Source organism: Eurypyga helias, unplaced genomic scaffold, assembly GCF_000690775.1.
Source record: "Eurypyga helias isolate BGI_N326 unplaced genomic scaffold, ASM69077v1 scaffold13974, whole genome shotgun sequence".
Lineage (NCBI taxonomy): Eukaryota > Metazoa > Chordata > Aves > Eurypygiformes > Eurypygidae > Eurypyga > Eurypyga helias.
Window position 1 is genome coordinate 11,504 of NW_010244472.1, and position 17,147 is coordinate 28,650.

The following is a 17,147-nucleotide window of genomic DNA, read 5'->3' on the forward strand; positions in this document are numbered from 1 at the left end:
CGAGAGCCGCTACCAGCGTTACTGCTGGGCTCAGCCTTGGCCAGCAGCAGATCTGTCTCGGAGCCGGTTGGCATTGGCTCTGTCGGACACAGAGGAAGCTACTACCTCTAGCCTCCCCCGCTACCAAAACCTTCCCATGCAAACCCAATACATGGGTTACTGGCAGCATGTGTGTTCTTGCACTTTCACAAAAGGTAAATGTGATCCTGACACCGCAGGAAGGAGTCCTCCATGCTGAAATTTTATCGAACATGAAAGACACACCTGTAAAAATCTTAAACCTGTAGTTTAAAACTGGCAATATATAGATACTATCTAAATGCTCAAAATTATGTCCCTTTTCCTCGAGCATGCTCACTCATTACTAGTTTACACCACCTACACAAATTACCCCAATAACAACTTCCCTACAAATGGATGGAGAAGAGCTAGTTGCCACTTTTTATCTCAAAGGACTATCTTGGTTTTCTGACAGCAGCATACTGCAGAAACCTAGGCACACGGCCCAGCTTGCCTGCAGTGATTCCCTATGGAGCAGATACCCACACATGCTGTTTGGAAGCAGATCACCGGGACTCTCACCTGTCCCATTCACATCAGCCTCTTGGCCCTTTCTCTCCCCAGGCCAGGGAGCAGCCGTCAGGCCCAGACAATAAAGTTCCCCTTTTCTCTTTACAGTAAGATCAGTGAATAGAATTGTTTCTTAACCCCTTTTAAAAACCAGAGCTATTTAACAAGTCACTGCCTGTGGAACTGGTGCGGACAGAAACGGTGCGTTGCACTACGACACCGCAGACGTCTCCACCAGAAAGCCGACTTGTCCACCCAGAACACAAACCCAGCCAACTGTTGTAGCTATCACGCAGCTGCCAAACTCCTCCCATGCCACCAGCACCCCATACTCGACACAAAAAACACAGGGCTCGCTGCACCTGAATGCATCCTGGCGCTTGCTTTGGCACCACCTCCCTGGCCTAAATCTCCTCTACCTTCTCATCTTACCCCTCCCTCTCTCCTCCAGCCACCTTCATCTCCACTGCTGCCACACAGGAGCTGCTGCAAACTCCCCGTTTGGAAACAGAGAGCTAGTGTCACCTGGAAGGAGTCAAAGCTTGCTGTGGGGTGGTCCTCCAGCAACAAGTCTCCCTCAACACTGCTCCCATGATGACTGGAAAAGAGCTGAGTGCTAGCGCTACCAGAGCACAGCAACCTGAATCTGATTATCGCCACGGCTGTAGCATCACCAAAAACCTTGTCCCTGCCCTGAGGACCCAGCCCTGCTACAGCCGCAGTCGCTTGCCATCGCCGTGGGGGAAGCACGGGCTTTCTGAAAGGATGGTGCTTCCTTCCAAGCCCAGTGGTGGTAGGGGAGACAAGTTTTACCAGTACGACGCATGGCCGAGTGCCTTTTCCTGTCTTCATTAAGGGTTTACACCAGTGCTGCTACCTTGGAAGTCTGCCATCAATAAGCAGGTCAGACCCCTTAATCTGGGAAAAGCCTCTCTATTGTTTTCTGTCTCATGAGCAGTTTTTCAGTAACTATATATTTTTTTTGGAGAGCAGGGTGTTAGAAAACAATTGATAGGAATAAAGAGCTCTCCTTCACCACTGAAAGTAAACTGTACGCTTAACGAGATGAAACAAATTGGTCTCTGTGGGCCAGAAAACAATAGCCTCACTGTTGCACTGACACCTCGCAAGTTATGTCCTCGCGTCACCCAAAGCAGACTGTAACAGGGACCTGCTCCACGGCTCAGATTCCCTTTAAACCTCTTAGCTAACCTCTTTTACCTCTTCAGGTTTCCCTCTGTAGCACAGACATGAAGCAGTTGCTTCACAAAACCTCAATTCCATCAAAAAATATGAAACTGTCTCTTATGAGACTGTACTATCTAAAGTTTCTTACAACTATCCTTAACTTCCACTCTTCATAGCAGGAGCTGAGATGGCATTATGCAACACATAGTATCAGCGACTGTGACTGACTTAAAAGGGAGCAACAGCAACTAGAGCTTTGTCCTCTCTCCAAGCAGGATGAGAATCTACTAATTATTTTATTACAGTGTGGGTGGAAAAAGGAGTGAACTTCAACTCTGCACACCATTCACCCCTATTTCCTTTATAGCGAAGAATGAAAAACAACCCCAAACCCAGAATAAATCTTCCTCTCCGATTCCTCCTTTTGTTTACACCAGGTTTGAGGTTACTTACACCGTGGCACAGTATTAAAGATTCCATACACATCTCCCCGCCTTTGGGCGTGAGCCCACCCTCAGTTGTCTAGCACAGAGACGAAACATTTCCTAGAGGCAAGACACTACGTAACGCTTGGGACGATGTTTCTCGCATCCTCCTCCTTCTTTGATGTGTCAAACAAAAGCCACCGCAAGAAACAAAACGCTAAACGCTGTATTATTTTATGCCTGCCACAATTCTACACTTATTTGCTCTCATTCTTACGGATCTTTTCATCATTACTGATGCAGGCAAACAGCCACTGGAAGCAGCCGAAGAAACCACGTAAGGCACAACGAAATAACAGCACGCGTTCGCCTTCCAGAGAAGACAGCGATAACAGAACACCCGAAAACAGCCTCTTTCCCCAGCTATGCCAAGTTACGCCACTGAAATCAAAACGGGTTTCAGCAGTTTAATTTGCCTCCCTGATACTCAAAGGCAGGAAAGTTATTCCATTACTGAAAAAACTTACCCCCACCGCTATGCCACGGTAAAGGGTAAGGATTTGCAAAGTGATGGAGAATACTTTTCAGGCATCAGAGAGGGGATGTGAAAGGAAGATCCCTCCAAGGAGAGGCCCTTTCATGAGGAACGTCCTCAGGGGCTGCAATCCACCGTGAGCACAAGGTGCTCTTACCTGTGTGAGTGAGCATGTGCTGCTGCAGGGAATTTTCCCATGGAAAGACTTGAGGACAGTAAGGACAGGGGATATTTTGCAGGCAATCCGAGTAAGCTTTCCTCTTCCGTCTCAGCAGCTTATCTTCAGCAGTTTCTTTCCCATCCTCACTTGTTCCATTTCTGCCGCTTTCTTCCTTGAAATTGTCAGTGGACTGCAGAAAAGGGCTGAACTTATTAGTGTCTGTGGTAGCCAGCATTTTCTCTATGCTGGCAAACTCCCCACTTGACTCCAGATCCACACCACAGCTAAGTTTAGGCTTATTTTTCGTTCCTTTCTTTCTACCTCTTTTCTTAGTCAACCCAGCATCGGCAACGGGAGACTGCTCTGGGTCACAGGCCTGCGTCAGGTCAGCGGGCAGGCTGGAGTCTCTCTGAACGGCGGTCACGATTGTCACTTTTGCTTTGGCGTTCCCTGATTTCTCGCAGCCAGTGGAGCTGCTCACTGCTGTGGGACTGGCGTCTGCAGCCTCCGTTTTCAGCAAAGCGGGAGCAGAAGACACAGATGAAATGATCTGAGCAATAGAAGCCAACGGTGGCAGCTCTTTAGTTACTGGAGGCTTTGGCAAGAGAGGTGGCGGTGGTGGCTTAGGCCTCAAGGGTCTCAGCAAGGCAGAATTGCCAAGGAGAGACGGGGAAATGATCGGGACAGTCAAATGTAACGAACCTTTCAGTGGCTGGGGATGTCTAACAGCTCTGTTTTGCTCTGAGTTCCCACTGGCACCAAAAACCAAAGGACACTGCAGACAGTTATAGGCTTTTTTACCATTCCCCGAAGCCACCAGCTCTTGACTCCTGGCTTCACATAGGAGATCATCTTTATCCTTCTTCAGGGCTTTGGGGATGGACAAGTCAATGGGCTCCATGGAACAGTCGTAGAGGGACAGGGGAGAAGAGCCAAACAGGTTTTCCTGCTTCACTTGCACGGCACTCAGGTTTTTGTTCTTCTGAGAGAAATCCAACGGCTCATCAAAATCCATCGGGAAGTTGCCTGCAGGTTCAAGTTTGATGGGAACGTGAGACGGCGTCCCAAGCAAGAAGCCATTCTGTGGCTCCAGGAAAGGCGTCATGGACTTGCGGTCCATGTAAGTGCTGTCTTCCAGTAAAGAAGGGTCTGTCTGGCCTTCCTGGGTGCTGCAGTCCACTGCTAGGATGTAATTCTCAATCTCTCTTTCCTGCACGTGCAAGTGCTGCTTGAGGATATGGTGAATGCAATTTCTCTTGGCTGAAAAGGCTGTGCCACACTCCTTGCACTCGAACGGCTTCTTCTTCTGGCAGCCGCTGTGCGTCCTCATGTGAATGCGGAGGGCCCGGTAGTGCTTCAGGTCCTCACCACACAGCTTGCACACAGTGTCCGGGGAGCAGAAGGCATCCACCATCTCTGCGGCGTTGCTGGTGACATATTCGATGTTCTTCTCTATATCCTTCCTGGTCACTTTGAGGTGCTTCTTTCGCAGGTGCCTCTCGCAATTGGCTTTCACTGTGAAGGGGTAGTGGCAGATTTTACAGATGTAAGGCCTCTCCCCACTGTGCGTCCGCAGGTGCCGGATCAGTGCCGCCTTGTCGGCTGCGATGTAGTCACAGATGTTGCACTGGTATGGGGAAATACCCAAGTGAGAACGTATGTGAGCTCTCAGGACACCGGAGAAGGCAAACACCTGGTCACAGAAACGGCAGGGGTACAAAACTTTCCTCATGGTTGGGGCTTTCTTGTTTGCCGCCCCTGCGATGATGGCTTTGAGGTCCCCTTCCGTCACCTCTTGCTTGATCTTAGCTTCCATGCTCAGAGGCAGGAGAGCTTCGATGATGCTGTCCTGCTCCAGCTGCGTCTTCATCTCGTGCTGAGTTAAAGGCTCTACTTTGGGTTGGAGGAGCAGCTGTGAGGAAGGACTCGATTTGGCTCCTGGCTGGGGGAGGTGAGAGTTGGAGGAGGACTCCACCGAGTTCTTGATCAGCCTCAGGGGGGGAGGCGGGAGGCTGGGGCTGATGCAGCCAGGGGAGGCTTGCTGGGCACTGATAAGAGGAGGAGGCGTAGAGGTCGCAACGACCGTTCGGGGTGTTACCAAAGGCTTTGGCTTCAGCGGTGGCATATGCTTGAAAATGGACTGCACAGGGACAGAAGGTGCCTTAGAAAGTGGAGGAAGACTGATCTGAGGCGGAGCGGAAGAAGCCATCTTCAAGATCTGCTGAATGTCTGCCAGCTCAATGGCAGACTCATTGGAGATGGGTTTTACCACAATACTGCTGTCAGGCTGGATGATAAAACCCTTCTGGAAAGGCTGCAGTGAGAGGAGCTTTATGTTTTCTTTTGTGGGGGGAAGGACTGAAAATGACCCTCCCATGGAGGCAGCTTCCAGAGGGGAGAGGCTGAGCAGACCGGTGCTGCCGGGTTCCTGAGGTAGGTTACTCTTCAGTGCTCTGAGCTGCATTTCTTGGACCTCGTCCTGTGTATTGCCCTCCTGCTTGACAGGCTTGATGTCTTTGGTGTACTGGAGGCCCAAGGATGCCATGAAGGCTTTCTGGTCTAGGTTCTCGCCAGGTGGGGCGGTGGACTGTGGCTTGTGCTTGTCTTTTCCCTGATCCATCACATGGGTTTCTCTGTGCAGTTTGAGCGCCGAAAGCATGGGGAATGCCTTGTTACACGTCTCGCAAATGAATCGATGGAAGTCGCTGATGCACCTTCGCAAATTCGTTTCACACCAGACCTGCAAGACATGCAAAATATTTAGAATGCACTTCTCAAACTGGAAAGGCATCACGTGCTGCTGCGAAACAAAACCAGCTCAGTCTCTTTTCCACTGCCCAAGCTAAGGAGTTCAGAGCAGCCACCACTGACCTGGCATGGAGATATTCCTGCTCCACAGTCTTTAGTCATCTAAGTGGTGTGTGTTAATTAGGGGATAACTCCAGAAGTTCCCTACTATAAAGGAAAACTCCTTCAGTGGGCTATTCAGTCTCTCAAACACTTTTCCATCTTTAACTTCCCTTCCAGGAACCTCTCTCACTTCACTGACAGGACAGGAGCTTCTGTAGACTATACAGCAAACTTCAGTAAGGTGGGCAGTAAGGCCACCTCCTTCAGCTTTACTACTACAACAAAACTAGGAGGAGAGGAGGAAAAACCAAAATGGCATGCAAGAAGGCAGGACAACATCAACCAACCAAAATACCCCCAAAAGCAAATCAATGAAACACAGAGCCCAAAGCAGAAAGGTTTTTGGTTAATGAAGTCTGATTACACTTACTCTCCCAAGAAGAATACTAGCTTTACAAATGGATTTCATACCTATCCCTGAAAACAATCATGAATTCAATTACTGTGTTTAAATGCTACTTTGTAGGTCTCCCCTCACAGTACAAACAGGGAGACAGCATACTTCTTCCAAATATTCTGCCAGTTTTTCAGGATTCTGCACTTGTTCAGGACTAAAGTTCCAAAAGATTGGAGGTGCCCACTGCCCTAGGCATTTGTCCATGCTATTCCACACACCCTGCCACTCATAACTATCCAGCCTTGGGGCAGATCTCTGGATAGTAGTCTTAAATTGCTTGCTAACCTTAGATAAAACTCAAACAGTATTCCCAAGTAGTACCAATAGAAGGATTTTAATAACCCAAGGATGTTAAAGACACCGAAAAACTATTGTAATGAAGGAGGAAACATCATGGTAAAAGGCAGCAAAGGTGTTATTCTGTACTTCCTCCACAAAAAGCCTCTCAGAAGCAAAAGTAAAATTGCTAATTGTCTCCATGAGATGGTACCCAAAGTACAGTACCGGCTTCAGCACATAACTTAGATATGACGTGAAGCTCAAGGTCAGTGTCCTAAAACCAAATCTCCCAGGAAAAACATCACTAATCACTGCAGAGCACATCAGCCTACAAACGCCAACACCAATTTTTAACATGTACAGCAGAGATGAGAGCCTAATGCAAATCAAATAAACTAATATCATGACCCGCAACTGTTAATAGATAAAAATCCCTTAGTATGCTCTGATCAATCTGTTATCATCTCAAACCATTCGAGCCCCATGCTGGGCACAAAAAAGGACTGTTGTGGTTTAACCCCAGCCAGCAGCCAGGTATCGCACAGCTGCTCGCTCACCTTCACCCTTCTCCAGGGGCATGGGGAGGAGAATTGGAGGAAAAGACAAGGAAACTTGTGGGTTGAGATAAGAACAATCTAATAATTGAAAATAAATGACATAAAATAATGATACCAGTAATACTGACAATGCTAATACTACTAATATTACTACTAACAATAAGCAATGAAAATAATGGAAGAGAAAGCAAATGATACAGCCATTCACCACTCCCAGACTGATGCCCAGCCAGTTCCTGTGCAGCGAGAGCCAGAGCCAGATCAAACCAGAGAGAGAGAGAGAGACACCCAGCCTGCCCCCCAACTTATATAGTGAGCATGACGTATTATGGAGTGAAATGTCCCTCTGGCCAGTTTGGGTCAGCTGTCCTGGCTATGTCCTCTCCTAGCTTCTCATAGAGAAGAAGGAACAAGAAGCTGGGAACACAGGTACAGTATCAGAAACTGAAAAAGTCCTTGAGCTGATGTAAACATTGCTTAGCAACAACTAAAAACATTAGTGTGTTATCAATATTCTTCTCAGCACAATCAAAACATAGTCTTCATGCTAGCTACTGTGAGGAAAATTAAGTCTGTCCCAACTAAAACCAGCATACCTCCCTATTGATTTTAGATGTGGGATGGTTTAGGGAAGGTGAGAACTAATGGGCAAGCTGGAAGGGGCAAGGACCTAAGACCACCCAAGTTTTCCTTTAAAATATTTTATAGATCTTTACACCAATATTTATCCACTGGAATGCTGGGGAAAAAAAAAAACCCCACAACCAAACCAAACCAAACCAAATATTCTTTAGATTAAAAAAGAAAAAGGAAAAGCAGGAAGTGTTTGAAGCCTACATAGACAGTGGTAATGTGCTTTCCACAAAATACTCTAAACCCAGTCTCTGCCTCCTCAAGGATTAGCCTTTCAATGAATTCAGAATGCGCACCATCAGCTGGTATGCTAAGCTATGAAGAACAGAGTATACCTGAGATATGCGGGGGAACTTCCTGCAGGAAAAGTCCGTGAATCCCAAGTCGTGGAAGCCTGCTGGTATCGACGGGTTGTTCTGAATGAAAGGCTTTCCCATGGGATCTCTGGGAAGCTGCTTGTGGATAACTGCATTATGGCGCAGTAAGCCCCGGTGAGTACGAAAGGTGATACAACAGATGTCACACCTGCAAAGGTGAAGAATGAAACAGAAATTACTTACTGGCCACTGCGAGCCTAAGAACGACATTCTTCCCGCATTAGGCCAGGGTCCTTCCTCTCATCCCATGATACTAAGAACCTGCTAAATGCAAAACGAAGCCACAGCGTGTCAAAAACCTACCATCACAGAAAGGCCATTTCAATCACAGCCACTTTCTACCACTTTCTGTCTATTAAGTTCACTGGAAGTTTAACCAATATAGTGCGTGGGAACTGAGCATCCCACGTGGGCCGAGGGTGAAGTGGCAGCTGAGACCCCAGCCTTCTGACAACCTTCCCGTAGCCCAACATAAAATATTTCAGTGGCTTGACACCGTTTCATTTTTACTAAAAAGTACTGTTAAAATAAAAGACATTCAGAAAAAATCAGTGACAGGAGAGGCTAAATCAGACCTAAGTAGCAAGCAGCTGCAGATGTATAAATAGCACTTTTTTTAACTACTGCTTAAAACGTTAGCAGTGCATACTACTCAAATATCCACGTACAAATCTTCTCCACACCACCTTTCCATAAACTTGAACTGATTTTTCTCACAGCTGTTATGAGAAATATACTGTTTTAAAAGAAAAACTAATGCTCCTTGAAGGGGAGGAGGGTCAGAGGAGGAAGACCTGAAAGGAAGTTCAGCGCTTCTGACGCTCTCCATCCCCTTCACAGACACTGTGCCCCAAAGAAAAATGAAGAAACGAAGTCTTTTCCTACCCATACTTCATTGCTACTATTTGTTGCTTTTCTTAAGTTCTCCAATCCCAAATTCAGCTAAAAAAACGCTTCTCACATAAAGTAGACCTGGGCTGAACAATCAGAGGTGTTGGAAATGCAGCTATGCTGCAGGCAGTAAGGACTACGCAGCAACGTTTGGCCAACGTGTCAACGAACGAGCCTACTGCCTTAAAAACGTCTGGGATTTGAGCTCGGCAGCATTACAGCTCACGGCCACTCTGCATTCAACTAGTGACACGCAGCTTCACTCGACACAGCTCCTTGTGGTTACAGCTCCAGCCTGCAACCAAAGTATGAGCTTCGCAGAAGCAACCACCAGTGAATGTGAAGCAGTCAGATTTTGTCAGTGTGAGTATTATACGTGCTAGATTTTCACATGCATCGCCCTGACTTCTCCCCATACTATCTTCACCCTCCACATCAAGGAAAAGGACATGTGCCTACTCATTAAAAAAACATCCTGCAATTAGACATGACTTCTGACAAATTCCTGAAACCACTCCCTCCCTGTCCTGTCCCTAACAAACTCCCATTGTTGTTCTTTTTATCACTACATAAACTTCCACAGACCTTTCTTTATTCCCTGAAAATGAAGACAGAACCAATTCACCCACAAAGCAATTGGACGCGGAGTCCCTGAGTGGTGAAAGAAGCAAGTGTGAAGTGTATGTAACACGGCCTTCGTTATCACGGCACCCAGAAGGCTGGGACATAAATATTCTGTGCTGGAGGTTCAGTCTGTTTTACCTCCCCTGTCAATTCACTTGCATCCTACCTTTATAATCATTGCCAGCATAGCCCCTGCATTCCATTGGACACTGAACCGATGCCCTTTACAAAGCAAACGTTCACTTGGGTCTCCTAATACGACAACAGTGGCTGGTGAGGGGCGGGGAACGCCAACAGGTAGCATTCCCCCAGCGCCAGGATCTACGGCTCTCCTCCAGCTCACTTGACAGCACCTACCCCGTGATGCAAAGCAGCATCCAGTGAAAACAAACACGCACAGCCACCCAAACTGCTTAAAGGGTTACAGCAGTCACCTCAAAAACTTGCAGGCTACTGAAATAAACTCTTCTTTACAGGCGACGAAAGTGCCTCGCGTGAAAGCAAGCAGTGCTCCTGCACACCGTGAGTGTCGTCGGCCGTCTGTGGGGCCAGCTGCTCTGCAGAGGTACACGGACCTTCAGTTTGGGGTGTCTTGAGGCAGCTCCGGGGTCCCCGATGTGCCTGACCTCCCCCAGACCAGTAACCCAGTGCAGCGGCTGTATCTCCCCCTGCGTGACAGGGCCAGCGCAGATACCACTGATGGGACCACAGAGCTACTGGGAGAGCCGGCGCCTGCCACGGTACCCCCAGGATTTGGGCTGACCGGAGCCAGCGCTTCTGGGCAAGCAGCCAGCCCCCCCACACGTCCGGGAGGTGCGCCTCATCCATCTTACACTCCCTCGCCTCCATCAGCTGTGCAACACGCTGATTTTAAGCGCTGGTTTATTTAGGGCTCCTGTCAAAAGCTGCACTTGAGAGCAAATCTTGCAGGGCAGAGACCCGTGTGAAAGTCCTTTGCAGGACACCTGTACCAACTACTATGCCTCGGGACAGTAAACATTTGCAATTTAAAGATGGTGTTTCCCATGCAAAGGGAACTGTCTCTCCTCCCCCAAAACAAAAGTAATGTATCTTGAAAAAGGAATTGTACTTTCTCTCTTTTATACTACATAAAATTAAACACTTCTCTGTATTTTTGTGTTTCCTCCTTGGTCTTCTCTTTTATTTTCCTTGCTGTGAGGGACGAAGCAGCAAGTGAAACGCAAGCTGGACCACAGGAGGGACCTGTTGATGTCCCTCCCTCTGCCGTCCAGAGGTGGCCGCAGCTTGGAGAGCTAGAATAAAAACAGCCCAAGAAAAGCTCTCCCTGGGATTAGGTGGGGAAGCCCCAGGCACCCCAGGCGAGCAGGCAGCCCAGGGGGCTCCAGCAACTGCACCTTGTGCCCACCACTCCCAAAGGACAAGAGAGGTCATCCTAATGCTGCTCCTCATGCCGAGGGCTGGCACCACAATACTGGCTCAGGAGGTCTCCTGGGCTCTGCAGATCTCACTTGGGCTTGTCAGTCTTTGCTATGGATTAAATTATAGAACAGTTTGGGTTGGAAGGGAGCTTAAAGACCATCTAGTTCCACCCCCCCTGCCATGGGCAGGGACACCTTGCACTAGACCAGGTTGCTCAAAGCCTCATCCAGCCTGGCCTTGAACACTTCCAGGGATGGGGCATCCACAGCTTCTCTGGGCAACCTGTTCCAGTGCTTCACCACCCTCTCCTTGAAGAACTTCTTCCTGATATCTCATCTAAACTTCCCCACTTTCAATTTAAAGCCATTACCCCTTGTCCTGTCACTACTGGCCCTTGTAAAAAGGCCCCTCCCCCGGCTTCCTTGTAGGCCCCTTCAGGTACTGGCAAGCTGCAATAAGGTCTCCCCGGAGCCTTCTCTTCTCCAGGCTGAACAAGCCCAACTCTCTCACCCTTTCATCACAGCAGAGGTGCTCCAGCCCTCTGAGCATCTGCATGGCCTCCTCTGGACTCGCTCCAACAAGTCCATGTCCTTCTTAATATTGTGGGTTCCACAGCTGGATGCAGCACTCCAGGTGGGGTCTCACCAGAGCAGAGTAGAGGGGCAGAATCCCCTCCCTAGACCTGCTGGCCACACTTCTCCTGATACAGCCCAGGATACGGTTGGCTTTCTGGGCTGCCAGCGCACACTGCTGGCTCATGTTCAGCTTTTCACCCACCAGTACCCCCAAGTCCTTCTCCTCGGAGCTGCTCTCTATCCACTCTCCACCCAGCCTGTCCTTGTGCTTGGGATTTCCCCAACCCAGGTGCAGGACCTTGCACTTGGCCTTGTTGAACTCCATGAGGTTGGCAGTGGCCCACCTCTCCAGCCTGTCCAGGTCCCTCTGGATGGCATCCCTTCCCTCTGTTTGCCCAAATGCATACACAGCATTTTTTTGGGGAGGGTGGAGAAGGGTAGTGTGTGTTTTTGTCAAATTCCCTTCACCTCACCTCAAGCAGGATAGGAGTCTGAATTTGTCCCTAATGACACGACTTGGGCTTTGAACACAATTAGTGCAGATGCAGACACGGACATGTACCACCTCCAAGAAAATCTTACAAGGAATAAGCTTTAAATCTAACTAGTTAAGACAAGCATCATGCTGCACTGAGTAAGGCTTGTGCTAATTCAAAATGGAGTAAGCTGCCATGCCTAACAAGGGAAGCGTTAGATTTTTTACGGAAGCCTAACCATTAATTTCTCTGCTTTCTCATCTGTACTATTTTCCATCTTTAGGTAGTACCAATGCCTACATTATTATTAAATCTAAAGCCACAGCCTAAGAAGGACAAGATAAAGGAATCCTAGGTGATATGAACATTTTTTCATCTTGCTTAAGTTGCTTTAAAAAAATATAATGATTGTGGAAAATCTGAGAAGTCCAGTATATCAAATAAAGCATCTGAAACATATGGTAATACTTTGCTCATGATGAACTTTAAAAAAAACCCACAAAACACCAAAAAAAACCCCCCTCTCCTTACAATTTCAAAAGTCTGCCCATATGCAGCGCCAAGTCAAACATGGCCAGTACGGCCGGAGAGAAGGGAGATGGGAACAGGTTCTGAGGCTGTTAGCAGGACAGGCAGAGCAATGGCTCAACACCTGAGCCGAGATAAAAGCCCTCTACTTGCAAGGTAAGTTTCCAGATGTAGCAAATAAAAGCTGCTGTGTTATCATGTGATTGCTAGTCTTGGCCACAGTTTTCCATTTTTCTATACCTATGATTACAGAGCAGAGAGAAGGCTGTTCAGTTCCAAGCACAGAGATTCAACTAGAAGCAGAAAGGAAAAAAACCTGCTTTTAGCAGCTAAGACTGCTTTAAAACGAGCTTCGTTCTCAAGTGCCTTTACATTTCGGAATCATTCATACCTGCACGATGGGAATGTTAATTCGAGGACCCTGGCTCAGTGGCTGAGGTGTACAAAGCAAGCGGGTAAGAAAACAGAACTGCTGAAACACAAAAGCAGAACCGAAACACAACCGGGCAACACCAGTGCAATGACTAGGATGACCTTGGTGCTCAGGCCACGTATCACACACGGCGAGTCTATTTAATTATTACTACGCCAGTGCACCTTTCCGGGGTTTTTTTGAATGCAGACAAGGTCTGTGTAATAAAACCACAGCATTAAAAAGCTTTCTACTAAATTGAGCTGGTATTCTTGAATTCTGTAATGCTAATTCGGATACAAAAGCATGTTAACAGGCTTTAAGAAATAGTCAGAGCTCTGTGCAGCTTGTTCAAGAGGCAAGCCAGGATTTGCGACACTTGGGACAAGCGGCACCTATGCAAGCAGAGTTTAGATAAGCGATGCCTGTTGCTTTGCATTACACCCTCCTCTGAGCCAATTCCAATCTGTCAGCAATGGAAATAGTTTGGGGTTTTTTTTCCTTAAGAAAAGGCAAGGCATTTTAAAAAGCTAAAGCAGAGCTAAATTTTAAGCAAAATTAATCAGTCTTGATTTTGATTAAGGGTAATATAGTCAAACATTCAATCCTTCCAAATTCCAAGGTGCAAATGCCAAATATTTATATCCACCATTCTGTGACCGAGAAATTAAACATTATGCTCTGCATTAGCTGAGACCCGTGGTGGGTAAGTGATATTTAGCATTCCTCTACTTATACTTCTGAAACCGCATAAGAGTAGACCAAAACCTGAAGTTTTCACCCATGCAGCCCACTAACACTGTGTTGTCCAGGTTGTGGACATCAAGAAATAAAAACAGCGGTAAATTTCTAGGCCTTATCTAAAATAAAAAGCTTGGTACCATTATGTTCCTTTCCTGTCTGTGCTCTTTAGCAACTGCCACAAACAGAAGCAAGGAAAACAAAACAAGAATGAAACATATCCTGAGACAGAAGTCATTAATACACAGTTATGTTATTAAGTCATCTAACTCCTCCCACTGAAATCCCCAATACATACCGTACACAAACTTCCACCCTTGTTGTTATTATTCTCCTTTCTGTCTCACGTTATTTGCAGAATTAACCCGGCTCTCCTTACGAGGAAAGAAAATCCTATGCTGACCTGAAAATAACACAGCTGGGCAGAAAAGAAAGATGGGCGATTCCCTGCCGCTGGCTGGTGTCGGCACCAGGGATGGGAGCAAGCCCCCAGCATCCACGCCGGCATTGTGCGCTGCAGAGGAGGCCAACAAGGAGGGGGAGATGGAGAAAGGATGGTTTTAAACATGTGGGCTTTCACCACCTATGAAATAAAACTAGCAGGTTACAGACATATTCCCCTTCAGGAAAGGACTCCTTTGCTTCTCGCACCTCTTTTGGGACAAGGCAAAGGGAGGGGGATGAGAGAGAGAGCAAATGGGTTTCTGCTCCTGTGCAACCCCACCCAGGCCCAGATACTCATCTCCTCTTGGATGAAAAACCCTTCCTGGCCTCCACACCCAGGGCTCTGGGAAATAACATCCAACAGCTGCACTAATCTCTCCCACTTGCTGCAGATGAGTGATGGAAAAGCAGCAGTGCTGTGAACGCCGCTCCTGCCTCCCTCCCAGGGATCCCTGTGGGTCCCTCCGGCTGTCCTGCAATGACCGTTTCTGCCTCCTTCCTCTGCAGCATCCCAGCGTGCCTGACCCCAGAGGACCTGCTGCCCTCCCATCTCCACCTCGCCCAATGCCAGGGGTCAGCGCCGAAACCACAAGCCGCACAGTAGCACCGGGAGCCAACTCCCTGCCAAGGCACGACGGGCTGAAGAGGCTCCCCTCCCCTTTCCCAGTGCGTAGGGAGACGGACACAGCTCACCAAAGTTCAGTGCACGCTCCTCAGCAAAGGCACAACGTTTCTTTCAACTTTTCCTCCCCCCGGCTGCTGATTTTGTCACCAACGTGCCCCTTCGCTCCCTTTAATCCTCTCCCTCAAACAAGGCACCCATGGGTGCAGCTAAGGCTGAAACCACTGTGCCAGCCCTTCTATTAATAGGGGAATGCACAATGCCACGAGCATTCCTACAGCCACACTGTGGTCCAGGAGAGAAACTACTGAGGGGAGCCGGGGCAGAGCCGATATAAACCAGGGTGATGTTGTGCTTCAGAAACTTGTCGGCACGCTGCAGAGCCAGCACCCGCGCCCGCGTATCATAACTCCCAGTCAGAGCAACTTTAACCGTTGTAAGGTTTAACAAAAAGGCACGAGCCAGCCTGTGCCATCTTCTAACTTTCTGCGTGTGTGAGCAAAGAAAACTCAGGAAAAAAGATCTCGCTTCTCTCCAACACTGCAGTGAGTTGTGTGTGCCAGCAACGCTTGGACAGTGCCAGACTGGAATACCTCTGCCCCAGCGGAGCAGTAGCTCACTCTACCGGTTACTCCAACAGAATTAACATGCAGCTAAGGACAAATAAGGGGAAAATGGGAGATGGCCTGCAGACACTTGCACAAACAAGTTCACTTTCTCGTAATGACTTTTTGAGTTAATAAAGGTCAAAGTTTTAAAAACCAGAAGTGTCAAGGAATTGGCTGGACAGAACCACGGAGCAAAGGCTGAAGACCAACATAAATAATAATGAAGGGTTTAATAATTAGGACAAGTACACCTGGGGGGGGGAAAAATAAAAAATGTGGCCAGTACAGTCCTCTACAGCAACCAAAGTTGGAAGCTGCACAGCATGCAGAATAAAAGTTATTATTTGTGCACACAAACTCAAGTGGACCTTCTGGTAGTCTTTTGGGGTAAGAAAAGGAAAGCCCTTCCTGCCTTCTAACACGTCTTTCAAATACGGAAGCCGAGTATTTGCACAGTTTTAAAAGTAATGGCGAGACTTAAAAAGATTAATAATCCATATGTCTACCACGTTAAGAAGCAGCGCCACTTTTCACAAGTAACATAAGAAGAAACAGATCTACAGGCGCTTTCCTACCCCTTAACTGTCCACTGATGACAACAGGGCTCACAAACAGGAGCAGCCAAATGTGGACTGAACACCCTCGCCCGCCCTTATCGACGCTGGCAGGTAAGCTATGCGCAGCACGCAGACGTGACTGCTAACACAGTGAGCAGCCGCCAGTACTTCTGAGAGAGCCTGCGTATAAACAAACACTGGTCATCAGGATCAGGCAGGCACGCTAATAACCCGTTTTGGCGCAGCCCTCCTTCCCTCCCCTATTCCATTTTATGAGAAGCTTTCCTCTACAGCCAGCTTTGCACTTTACCCACTTTCTATTCTTGCAGCCGAGCTAAGAGACTCAGCGCCATGTGACACACCACACAGTTCCACATGAGAGCGTCACTCCCCGTGTCCATTCACTCTCCGGTATTTTTACCCAGCTGCTCTGGATTCCCAGTCTCCTTGCACAATGAGCTCCCTGATGTGAGCTGACCACTTCTAGGCCAGCGTTGGATTCGCGCTGCTCTTCAGATGTTTCCCATCTCTCTTTTCTGAGCAGAAACTTTAGAAAGCGCTTAAAATGGAGTTCTGGTCTGCTTTTGCAAGCCAGCACACAGATGCTCAAGCCACTGATTTTACTTCTCTATTTGCTCAGTGCAAGGATACATTCACCAGCTTGCACGCAGGCCCTCCCCTCTCTGCCTGATCAACACTAAGAGTTGCATTGTACCACAGCATATTTCTGGTCCTAGCACTTATCAGAGTTGGAGTGCATCGTCACCAGCTGGCTCATGGAATTGCTCCTGCAGTGAAAACATAATCAAAAGAGGTCTGGATTCGGCTCCTTCTTCCTAACTGCAAGACACCGAGCAAGCAGCCTGCAGAGTGGAGCCAGAGGGTCAGCCGAATCGGCAATGCCACACAACCAACCCTTGTGCACCTCCATCCTTGGCTGTAACCAGTCTCGTAGCATGGGCTCTGTTAGTACTCAGTAACTCCAGCAGCAGTTCCTACCTAAACAATCCTTGCAGGGTACAACCTCAAACAATGACTAAGAAGGGAAGTATCGGGGCCAAAGCACAGTGTGCCAAAACCGACGGTCAGGGAGGTCCATGGGCATGTCTATGCTAGCGTGCTCTCCATTACTCTTTCTCGGTTCTCAACAACCACCTCAGAGTAGTCCAGGTGCATTAAAGGAGCACAGTGTTTCACATTTTGAAGTGCTAACAAGGAACGAGTCTTATCTATATGC

General features: G+C 48.0%; 1 protein-coding gene across 1 annotated transcript in view; it reads right to left on the reverse strand.

Annotated features, from left to right (window-relative positions):
• Window positions 1-2,875: 2,875 nt before the first annotated feature.
• Window positions 2,876-17,147, reverse strand: part of RREB1 (ras responsive element binding protein 1) — a gene marked incomplete at its 3' end in the record, with an annotated part of 47,869 nt that continues 33,597 nt past the window's right edge. The window contains exons 7-8 of the mRNA XM_010149773.1: window positions 7,990-8,179; window positions 2,876-5,618 (exon numbers count right to left, since the gene is read on the reverse strand). Coding sequence (XP_010148075.1) covers window positions 2,876-5,618; window positions 7,990-8,179 — 2,933 coding nt within the window. The remainder of the gene's footprint in view (window positions 5,619-7,989; window positions 8,180-17,147) is intronic.